This window comes from Carassius gibelio, chromosome A10 (genome assembly GCF_023724105.1).
Source record: "Carassius gibelio isolate Cgi1373 ecotype wild population from Czech Republic chromosome A10, carGib1.2-hapl.c, whole genome shotgun sequence".
Lineage (NCBI taxonomy): Eukaryota > Metazoa > Chordata > Actinopteri > Cypriniformes > Cyprinidae > Carassius > Carassius gibelio.
In genome coordinates, this window is record NC_068380.1 from 11,178,074 (window position 1) to 11,190,574 (window position 12,501).

General features: G+C 37.2%; 1 protein-coding gene across 5 annotated transcripts in view; it reads left to right on the plus strand.

Moving 5' to 3' along the window:
- The window catches only part of LOC128021147 (autism susceptibility gene 2 protein homolog), a 297,071-nt gene that overhangs the window by 99,810 nt on the left and 184,760 nt on the right, over positions 1-12,501 (plus strand). For all 5 annotated transcript variants that reach the window (XM_052608138.1, XM_052608140.1, XM_052608141.1 and 2 more), the window contains one exon: positions 11,394-11,495. In XM_052608138.1, coding sequence (XP_052464098.1) covers positions 11,394-11,495 — 102 coding nt within the window. The remainder of the gene's footprint in view (positions 1-11,393; positions 11,496-12,501) is intronic.

Sequence of the window (12,501 nt, forward strand, 5' to 3'; positions counted from 1 at the left end):
GCCCACCGAGTGGATTGATAACAGTAAGGAAGTAATTTTAGTCTCATAATTGCTTTCCTCTGGTTGACATTTGTGGCCCTAAGAGCCTGTAAAGAAAATAATAACAATAAAAAAGAAAAGCCTGTCATGGGCAGACAGAGACGATGAAGGTTGGCATTGTCTGGCAACAAAGGAACAGAAATGTTTGACTGAAAAACTATTCAAAAGCAGGGTTGCTTAGATAACTAGCCGACTAAATTATAAGAATAATGCAAGGGAGACTTCAGGTTCACATTACCTTAATTGGGTGTGTTAGGGCACATTTACATAAGACACATCCATATTATATATAATATTATACGTACATTACTGTTCAAAACTTTGGTGTTGTTAAGATTTTCTAAGAAGTGTCGAATTTTAAAGAAGTGTTGTATGCTTGCCAAAACGGCATGTTTTTAGTTTGAACATATTTTCAAATGTAATTTATTCCTTTGATGCAAAACTGAATTTTATGCAGTCATTACTCCAGTCTTCATTTTAACCTGATACTCCAGAAATCATTCTAATAAAATTATTTACTGCTTAATAAGCATTATTATCAAGATTGAAAACAGCTGCTTAATGCAACAAATAAACCGTTGTTTTCTGTCATTCTGGTTATAATTTCGCACTTGAATATTCATGTGACACAAAACAGCAGCATAACTATGAAGCACGAAGAAATGGGGCCAAGGCAAGAAGTGCTCTTGGGAATGCTGTAATTTGTAGCTGACACAGGTGGGACGGTCTGTCCCCAGCCCTGGTTTCCTCTCTGTCTGTGATGTAGGTGGTGACAGGTCTGAGAGCAGGAAGCTATTTTAAACACCGTGTAAATCGTAAACTCGGAAACACACACTGATCACCTGTGTCCCACATTCCCAGAATGGCCCACCCAGATCTTTGAGTTATAATACGCCTTATCTTTAAGGCAACTGTAAAATAAAATAAAAAGAACCTGCACCTGAAGAAATTAATAGTTTATGACACCTTAAAGAATTTTTCATCAAAACAGATCAGGGCCTCATACATAACTCATGCATGTTTTCCCATAATAAAGTCTGCACAAACCACAGAATTCATAAATAGTATCATGATGTATTATCATGATAATGATATATATATATATATATATATATATATATATATATATATATATATATATATATATATATATATATATATATATATATATATATATATAAATACAATTATGACTTTTTATGTAATCTTTTGTTTAAAAAATAATGGCAAGAAATAAAACCATACAATATTTTCACAATCTTTTATCAAAATGTATTGACTTTCATTACTTCTAGAAGTGTTTTTCACCTAAAGTTGATTTTAGTTCTCGATTGTTGTTTTGATTTGTTGCTATGTTATGTTTGTAATTATCATTATTATAATTTTTTTTATGTGATCTATGTCAAGCACTGTAGTTGTCTTTTTATTATTTCCAGTGTTTTCGTTTTTATTTAATTTTTTCAGACGAAATAGAATAGATTTTTTTATTTCAGCCTTTTATTTGTTTGATGTTAATTTTAGTAAATGTGCATCTTTAGTCTTCGTAATTCAATCAAATCTTTTCAAATGAAGTCATTACTTCCTGCTAAACAATCTTTCATTTGGAAAGTTGTAACATGATGTTAAATGTGTTGGGAAAAGGTTAATATTGTCCTTACAATACAGTTAAAATCATAGAATGGCTTTGTTTTGCATAATGAGTATGTTTTATGTTTTCATATAAGTGCTTTATGCATTTAACCTGTGCTTTTACACATCACAGACCCACATCTACTGTCAGGCTAGTGGCTCTTATCTAGCTCTATTGAACTGTGATTATATACGGAATGTGAATGTTATTGTGTCAGTTTTACTGCTAAAAATGTATCGTTCTCCCCTACATGTCTTTTATACTTATATACTGGAGAGATGGAATGAAATGGAGGCAAACTTTGAAAATAAACTGGATCTGGATTGGAACAAACTAGGCCACGGCTCCAGCAGTAAGAAAGATGTTTTGATGCAACATGACTTGTGTAATAATTCACTGTTTTGTTTCAAGCTGTGTCGTGTTCACTTCAACTCTGCATTATCCATTTCCATTGGTTTGTTTAGCATGTTAATGCTCCGCTAGAGATTTCTGCATGTACTGTATGTATGGGCTGTTAGGTGACACTCTGGTCCTGACCTGTTTACATCCACCAATGTAAATAGGCTATAAAGAATGTATAATGTATATATAGAAACCGACTAATAAACAGCATTCCACCCGGGCACTTTCATCATAGACAGATGGATAAAAAAGTGGCCTTAACCACACTAGATACCCCTGTTTATCATATTACTGCCACACATGAGCCGCGCGTATGTCTTGACCCGGTGTTAAGTGTCTGCGCTAAATTTCATTGCTTCCATCTACTGGAAGGCTTGCCAATATACTGGCAGTGAATTCCTAGAGGAAAATAAATGGCAATAAAAAAGAGGAATGAGAGCCCCTGCAAGCTGAGAAGAGAGGAGGTTTTTTGCCTTCTCTTTTATCGAGGCTGGCTGGTGTTGGGGGATGTGACTTGGCACCGTGAGCGAGGCTTAGTGAGATGGCGAGCCGAAAGCTGATAGCTGTGTTACAACTACAGCCGGGTCGCAGAGGCCTGGGAAGGTAATTAATTGCACACAAATTTCTTTGATGAAATGTTATGTAGTGATAAGCACTTGGCCTGCTAGTTTAAATTCTCTGGCTCCTCTCTAACGGTCTGCCCTCTACGCATCTGCTGCATTCTGGGAAATATCTACTAGGCTTCCAAGACCCAGTTCTTTTGCTTCATTTCTGCCAACACAACACAATGAAGTTCAAAATTCTAAATACAGGGCGAACACATGTAAAACATACATACAGAAAATTCCTTCAAGTAAATATACACCACATTGTGCCTTATTTTTATGGTTATTTTAGCGTTTTACCTACTTAGTTAATTTATTTACTTTTCAAACTTTATATATTTATTTATTTAGAATTTTTCTTTCTTTTTCTTTCTTGTTTCATCTTAGTTTTTGAATCCTTATTTTATATTTTCTTTTTTTCTTATTTTGTCTATTTATTTATATTTATTTTTCTTTTATTATGTATTATTTATTTTCCTATTTTATTTATCTTATCTATTTTATCTATGCATTTGTTATTATATCATTTTTTTATTTATTATTATTTTTCTTATTTTATTTTTATTTATTTCTTTTTAAATTTGTTTTTTCTTGTCATGTTTTGATATTCATTCTTGTGCTTTTAAATAGCGTGTTGACTGTTTTCTGTTTTAGTAGCTAGACAGTTTGCATGGGAAAAACATCTTATGTGAATACTTGCCCAAACAACGGGGTCCTGTCAGGGTCTTGCAAACCGATTCCTAGACTAGTCGCGTCTGTTCAGTATATGTGTGGTGTTCACAGCCTGACGACCTCATCTTTTATTGTTATTCTGAGCACCATAACTAGCTGTTCACATATGATCTAAGAGAATTGAAGTCTCCGGTCGCTCATAATGTCCCACTTCCCTCCTCTGCTCTTCAGTTCATTATTAAATCTGGGAATTGTCCCCATATATCAGTATGCAGGAGCGTCACATTATAGAGCCATTTGTAGGAGTGGAACTGGAGTACTGCTGAGCACAAGCAGAGGGTGGATGTTAAAAGCATATTGATTTGTCTATAATGTCATTGTACATCACTAAGTTTTATATCCGTATAAATGCGTCCGTAGGTTTGTTCTCGATGCAACAGCTAAAGTGAGTAAATGCTGCTATTTGTGTGAGTTATGAAGTTTAAACTGCACTCTGCCCTGTTTTTACTCCCTGTCCACCTCTTCCTCTCTTTTTTCACTCCATCTATCTCTCTTTTCTTTCTACCTTCAAGGTTCATTTACCCTCAGGCCTCTGTTGAGAGACTCTGGCTCTCTTTTGCTTCTTAAAAGCATCTGCATTCTCACACAGGTGGAATGAAAGGCAGGTTAAAGCTAATGGAAATCGTCAGTTAGGATCCCTTCTGCCATCATGACATCAGCGCCTGACAAGGTCACCAAAGGTCGTCGCGTCTCACTTGAGCTTAGCGACAGCGAAGAGGGGAGCCTTGGAATATTTCCATGGCAGTTGCACCTTGGGGAACGGGAGAGTCTGATGAAAGCTGCAATATTCCCGCAAAATTGTTTCTGCTGACATTTAGGATGTGATATCACTTATCGAAATTGAGGCTTTGGGGGAATGTAGATGCCGAATGTAGCTTTGACGGAGGGAGTTGGCCAATATAACCCAGAGTCTTTGTGAGGACAGGGTCATCTAGTATAAACGTGACGATGTGTGAGCGGAAGCGCGCCGCAGTACGTACTCAGGCGTAATGTTAGCCTAAATAAACAGCCACACAGGCCTTTTAGCCTGACCTGAGTCCTGATCCCTGTTGACGGGCTGCTACTTTAGATCGGATGCGATACAGGCAGCTTGTCTGCGGCGGTTTATAGCCCCAGCCCTCAGAGCTGAGGAGGTCATAGCAGGGCCATGTTGGTTTGCCGGGTGACACAGTTGCTGTCTAAGCAATGACGGAACATTTGCAGCCATGCCGCACCAGCTATGATGGCCCCTGCATCCTTCTGTCAAGCGCTGTTGTCTTTGGTGTGAGCTCACTCAGGTTAACTGCTCACAGCGCTATCCAACTACTGCTGGCTGCCAGAAAACCAGACCGCTCAGATGGAGGTCCAGGAAGCACATGCAGGGTCTTTTAATTCACTAATTGGGAACAAAGTCAAAAGCTCTGTGTTTTCTGACCTATTTACAGACTTATGTTTCAGCAATATGCCCTGAGAGTTATGGGGCAAGAAATCGAACTGTGATTCTTCTTTCTAAATAAATAATTTAATAAGTTTTTTAAGTTTGTTTTTAGCCAAATAATTTGTGAATTTTATTACAATGACTATAAAATAAGAATAATTTAATATTTTATTATTACAAATGTAAAACAAATTAATAAAAAATATTATTGTAATATTTCACTGAAAAATAAAACAATATTTATATTATATGTTATTTACATATACAATTAATAATAATAATTTTACAAAACTAAATTGTAAATAGTTAATTAAACATAAATTGTTAAAATAATTGTGAATTGTCTTAATTTCTTCGTTTTCAAACATCAAACCATCAAGCTTTTATTTTAGCGGAAAATTCCAAGGAGATTAGACATTAGCGATGATTCAGGTGCAGGTTATTTTCCCACATGCATGTTATAAGCAACCCAAACTCAGAGCAGATGCAAAGATGAGTTTGTGTGGATCACAAGTTGCCACACTTCACACGCTTTTGCAATTTGATAATCACACTCAGCCATGTTCATAATTTTTGGAGCGGTTTTGTTTTTTATTGTGCAGCCTTACATGAAGATGTGAGAGTTACAGTTATTACTAAAGTCTAAAGTCAGATGATTTCACAATATATTTTTATTTATCAATCAATCTCATTTGATATTAGATATTTTAAAACATTCTTCAAAATATCTTCTTTTGTTTTGCACAGATGAAAGCAAGTCAAAGAGGTTTGGAATGACATGAGGGTGAATCTTCGTTTTTGGGTAAACTTAAGATGAAGGCTAGAGTATTTAACGTCGTCTGCTGAAGGTTAACCAGCATTGACTCATATAGACCAGACCCTCGTCACCTCCACAAGGACCAGGATAATTCTTCCTCTACGGGCCGCCGTCTGCTCCAGTGTTAAAACAGGCGTTATATTGTGCTGAAAAGAAAGCAGAGAGGGAGATATTTAAAGTGTAGTCATTGGAAACCCAGGGATTTGACTCTGCAGAAGGAAAATAGACAATTTATTACAAGCAGCCTTGCACACTAGTGGATTATCTATAAAACTTTCATGGCTGTCCCTCGGTGGCAGGCAACTGTAAAACTTCCTGAATGAGGGACTTGTTAATTTACTTGTTAAAGCAAATTAAACATTTATAAGCGCTTTTAGGTAAATGAGATCCTCTTTCATTGGCGCTCTAGTGGGATTCTCACTCTCTCTTTTTCAGCTCCTTGGAGGACAGGTTAGCTGTGCTGAAACCACATTGTTCCGGGTTTTATTACTGTCGAGCTCCACAGCTGCTGTAGTGCATAACTAAGGAAGAACAGAAGCCAATAGCAACAGAATCCCAAGGGCTTCCACTGGAAGCAAAGGGTCAGTCGAGCTGTTCAAAGCAGGGGTTAAGATGAAAAGGGGTTTGTGGGGTTTGCGAACGGTGCCGTTTAAAAGGCCAGTGCGGTGGAGTCGGTCTTTGTGTTTTACTGCATCGGGTTGTGGGCCATGCCTCTGGGAATTGTTCAATAGACTTGTAAAATTTTATCATAACAGCGCCAAGCACTTTTCAGCAAGTGGGCTAAGGACATAATTGACTACATGTGCTAACGATAATCCTATAAAAGCTTCAAAAGCCATTTTAAGAATCTAGTCAGGATTTCAAAGGATGCTAACCCCCGTTACTCAAGCTTTGTTTCAACCTCTGAGGAACCTCTTAATTTCTACCAAAACTGTACTGTTTAGTGCTTCCAGTGGGTTCTTTTTTCTCGAATATGCTTAGCAAAACACACTATCTCCTTATACCATCAGACTTTTGATAACTTTGAATGGATGCTCATCTAAGCTCTCGCCTTAAGCTGCTCTGTTCTCCTTTTTAAAAGTACTTCCATCCCGATATAAACTGATATTGCTTTTACAAGCAAGCTCTTAATGCATGTCCGTATTATTTCAGATTGAGGCACCATTCTCCAGGAGTGCCATTGAAATCCACCGCTCCCACTTTCACATTTTAAGGGCCATTACAACTGTCTGTTATATGGAAACTTCTGAGCTATTGTGCTCAATGTCTTCGAGAGAGTCCCTATAAAACACATTTAGGCTTATGGACTGTTGTAGCGGCGCTCGTAATGGATGTGTAGCTTCGGTGCGACCGCCAGGGTGAGATCGCAGTAAATTCAAATAAAAAGTCTTGTTGTATGGCAGAATTTGCTCGCAAAGCGCTGGTGTGAATTAATGTGCCTTTCTATCAGTATAATGCAGTCAAAATCTGTTATGCTTGACCTCCTCCTGCACAATGTTGGAAACAAACTACCTTCGTTTTCTCACAGATGGACTCGCTAAGTGCAATGTGATTACAGCGCTATAAAATTGTGCTATCTATAAAACAACCATTGACGACTGACTTTCTTTTCGTGGGCGATCACGAGAGCCGGGTTAATGCGTACAGGTCTCTTTGACCTTTTTATGGTGAAGGCAAATTGAAGGCTCTTTCCATTACTGCCTCACATCAAAGTCTTGGCAGCATAAATTAATTTTTAATAGCGTTGAGGCTTTTGTGCCAGGGAATCATGCTGACTGCTTATTGAAAACAGTTGTTAATTCTATACTTCAGTAAACTCAGACGGGGGAGGGACGAATCAGCCCTAACAGGGAACAGATTGAGGCAAAACAAGAAGTTACTGTGTTGAAATTAATGGCAGATGCACTTACTGGTAGTTTAAATGTTTCATTAGATGCTAATGTCTTACTGTGTTTTTAATTGTTGAGGAATTAGTTGCTGGAATATGAAAACCATCTGTTTGTTATCTTCCTGGAGGGGGAATCTTTACTCAGGCTCTGCTCTCGGGGTTGTTAAAGGAGTTTATCCTTATGGTGCAACCTGGTGGAGCTGTCAGTCTTCATTAACGTCATTATGATTGCATAAGAAAGACTGCGAAAACCCACAGACGCCCGTCTGCGCACACACACACTCACTCATAAACAACGATTTTATGTACACACTCACATGCTCATACTTATGGGAGATGCTTGCTTTCCAAACAAAGATCATTTTTACAAGAAACTGCATTAAGTTTGTTATGACAGTTAATCTAGCGAGCAGTGGTAGGTAACGATCTTATGCCAAAACCGAGCAGAATAGAGCCAGAATGAGCATGGGAGCAATAAAAATGAATACAATAGATATCATACTTTACATGTCTAGACTTCAGACTAATTTTAGAGTTGGCAAGATAACCTATTAAACCTTAAAAGGGGAGTAATGGACGATGTGTGGACAGAGGTTTATAGACAGAACTGCTTGAGCTTTCTGTTTTATTGACTGTGGGTGGAAACCCGATTGGCACTGAACTTTTTGATGTTGGTAATTTATCACGGCTACCCAAATTGCACTTTTTAGTTTAACGCCTCTATTAATCGAATGTCTTTAAAAATTACTCATGAGAGGTGTCCCGCATGCCTGCAGGTAAAAGTACATGTTCATTTTTCAAAGGTTATTTAAGAGGCATGAAGTGGTATTGAAAGGGGGAAACTAATAACAAATCTACACATTGCTTTGTAATTTGTATTATCCTAGTAAAAGGTGTACCTGCTTAACTGGTTAAATGTAGATGTACTTTCTGAGTATAATAGCTTTGTTAATCGTTGATTTAATCTCAACTCAGAGTAAATAAATACGCACCTTTCTTACATCGACATTTGCATTATTAACTGCTTCCTGGTAGTAATTTGTTTAGATATGCTGAAGAAGCAGAAGCTGTCATCCTGAGTACAAAACTTCATGCATCATGGCCTGCATCATGCAAAAATTCCTTTCACTTTTCTCAAGTTTATTTTTAATCTTCACCTAAATGTTGAACATTGCTGCAGGCTAAGCGAGCCATATAATGAATAATATTACTATAAATGCCCAGGATTTTAACGCCCAGTCTCTATATCAGCTTCTTGTCACTTGAACTAGCCAATACTGATCTAAAACTTGTTTATGTAAATGTTTATCAGGGGCTCTTAAGTAGTGTAAGCTTTCTGCCCAGAATCACTTATTGAAAATTAATACCAGCTGTTGCCAAGTTTGTGTTGAAATAAATGCTCGAAGTTGGTTAAATGAAAATCAAATAAACATGCACAAACATGCTCACTCTAAAATAAATGTTTTGAATAAATCTAATAAAAACAAACAGGCTTATACAAAATGTTATCCTTATTAGATCATGAGCTTAAAAGCTTAGAGAAATTAAATGAGATATTAAATACAGAATTAATTTTTTTTACATTTATATTTAACCATGTGTATTTGATAAGATTATTATTCATTGTCCTTTTGTTATTTTATTTAACAATTTATTATTAATTTAGTTTATTTGTATGTGTTTTTCCGTATGTTTTTATTTATTTATTTTTTCAGGAATGCTGGTAATATTATATCCTCTTTTATATGTTTCTATTGATCTTAAATTAGCAAAATACCAATTTAAATTGAGAATAAAGTGTGGAAAATATGAAAACATGTAGTACTTCTAATGCCATCACACTGAGATATTTGAAATTTGAATTATGAACCACTTTTTTAAATGAGTTTTAAATCTCATAGACTCCAAGGATGTTTTAGAGGATTATCAGCCAAATTTGTTAAGTGCTGATCGACTGGATTATACCTGCACTTTACCGAGTCTCTCGTCTGAGATGCGTTATGCAGTCTAAATGAAGGCAGAACAGTCTTTGACCTTGACTGGATGATACACTTCCCTTGAGGTGAAGTTTAGATGAAGTTAATGAGGCAGCTAATTGAAAATGAGATGTAGATGTATATAATAAATGTAGTCATTCAGTGCATTGCTTCTCAACAACGTACATAAAAAATGCACCTAGATGACCTGTCTAACTTCAGACTCTACAGTTCCTTGTCCTCCTTTTTGTCATTGCCAGCTCTCACTCGCTCTCTAACTGAGCAGTGCGGGCCTCTTATCACATTGGTAGAAGCAAGCGTCACTGCCTGGAGTCACTGAGCTCTCCCTCTGAGAGAGATCCTTTCACATAGCTAATGGCTACAGAAAAGGAACAGTTTCATTTTAATTATGTGCTTTACTCAAGGGCCTTCTTCCCCACAGTCCCTTATCCCTCCTTTAACAACCCACAGCCTGCACCAGTGAAAAGAGATATTCTCCAACCCTCATCTTATTTTCCTCTGCCGTCCCGCTGCTTTTGTCAGGCACTATTGCAAAGGATCTGTTTTTATTTTCCTACGTGATGGGGAAGCATGAAAGAGCGAGTGAGGCAGAGAAAGAGAGAATGTCTGGGAGGGAAAGATAGGAAAAGAAATGAGCGGGCCGATCTATCGCTGTATCTCTGTAAACACCCCCCCAGTGCGCCGTGACCTACTCTGCTTTTTCCATTAAGTGACACTGCAGTCATTTACTACTCATCTCAACTCATAAAACAGGCTTTTTATGTGCGGAGAGGTGAAGGCGGCGGGTTTTGGCAGGGCGAGGGGTACGGAAACAACCGTCTGAATGGCGAAGCTTCAGAAGCTGTAAATCGCAGACCTTGACAACTGTTGCTGGGTCCCAGGAGTATGGCATTGTTCTCCAGACTTTAGTGGGGCTCAGATGTTCTGCTCTTGTTCTTTATGATTTCTAGTCTGCCAAAGCACACCTGCTTTGAATCTCTGGTTCTTGCATGGGGAGAGTGGCTTACTGAATGGAAAATGGCTTTTGATGTGGTTCGGTTGTGTTTTATTTCTCATTGTCTTAAGATTGAAATGAAATCAGGCTTCAGAGGCTGAAATCACATGGAAGTCAGTGGCCAGAGCCAAACAGGTTGATGATGTCACAGAAAAGGCATTTCTTTGTGATGCATCTATTAACAAAGCTTTATTTAGTTATTTATTTAATGTTTGCTTGCTTGATTTTTATTTTTTCGCTTTTTATTTTGTAGAACAGTGGAGGGAAATCCATTTCTTAAGAACATAGCAGTTACTTATATGTCAGGAGCTGCACATTACTCTTTGTGCAAAGCTCTCTTATATTTATTAAAACTGTGAGTCATGAAAATGACATTATATAGGAGCTTTATACAGTGTGTGGTATTGTAAAGACTGTAAGTCTATCCTCTACAGCATCATTTTCATCAATTCAATATGGCGTCTAACCTGACTAAAGTCTGTTGCTGCTGTAAATCAAGCTTTGCCATCATAGGAATCAATTGCATTGTAAAATATATTACAATACATTTACAACAATATTACTGTTTTTCTGTATTTTTGATAAAGAAAGAAAGTGCAGCTTTGGTGAGCATAACAGACTCAACTTTTGAACAGTAGTGTCATCCAGGAGCTGCCTATAACCGAGCCGTTTCCATCGGTTTTGTGTTCTGGGACCTATCCAAATATAATCTATTTAGTTACAAGGCTCTTAAAAGAGAGTATTCTAAGTATTCTGATCCTGGGAGCATCAGTATTGGCTCTTCTCTGGCCAGTATGTTTTATCGTCATTTAGTGCCTTTCTCTTCTTGCTGGATCTAACTGTAAATTTTTTGCTGTCTTTGTGTTTTCCAGCTGAAGCCAGGCCAAAACAACTGTAAAGAGAGTGATAGCGAGAGCGTGAGTGGAGAATCCAAACCCTCCATCCGGAGCAGCTCCAGAGATAGACTGACAGACGTGAGTCCAATCAAACCTGTGCATCATTCGCCATACTTAAAAAAAAAACTACATTTGCATTTTTTACAGCTCAATTTTTCTATAATTCTCACATAGAGGATTTTTTGGAAATGTGTTTTCCATGCTTGGAAGAGTCATGTAATTTCTATTATATGTGTGTGTGTGTGTGTGTGTGTGTGTGTGTGTGTGTGTGTGTGTGTGTGTGTGTGTGCGTGCGGTGCGTGCGTGTGTGCGTGTGCGTGCGTGTGCGTGACCCTGGACCACAAAACCAGTCTTAATTTGCTGGGATATATTCTTAGCCATAACCAAAAAACACATTGTATGGGTCAAAATTATCCTTTTTTACATTTATGCCAATAATCATTAGGATATTACTGTAAGTAGAGATCATGTTCAATGGAGATATTTTTTTAATTTCCTACTGTAAATATATAAAAACGTAATTTTTTATTAGTAATATGCATTGCAAGAATTAATTTGGACAGTTTTAAAGGCGATTTTCTCAGTATTTTGAATTTTGTGCACCATCAGATTCCTGATTTTCAATAGTTGTATTTCAAACAAATATTGTCTGATCCTAATAAACCATACATCAATGGAAAGCTTATTTATTCGGCTTTCAGATGATGTATAAATCTAAATTTAGACAAATTTACACTTAAGACTGGTTTTATAATGGTCACAAATAATATGCAAAATGCTTCAGAACTGGCATTTAGTTTAGAAGTTCCCCATTGCTTTTGTTATTAGATACTGCTTGAATGTTTGAGCAACCAGAAAATATATTTTTAACTCCTATTGTCCCCTACAATAACTGTCATGACACCTGATCATTATCAGTCAGTTGGTGGCTTTTCTTCTCTGACTTGTTCTTAAGAGCAACCAGGTTCAATATTTAGACAGTGTTTTATAGGTTCTCTTGTCCACTCCATTGGTCTAAACTGACAAGGCCCAGTGCCAACAGGAACAATAGGAGTGTTTTAAGAGCTGAGCTCTTCTTGAGCTC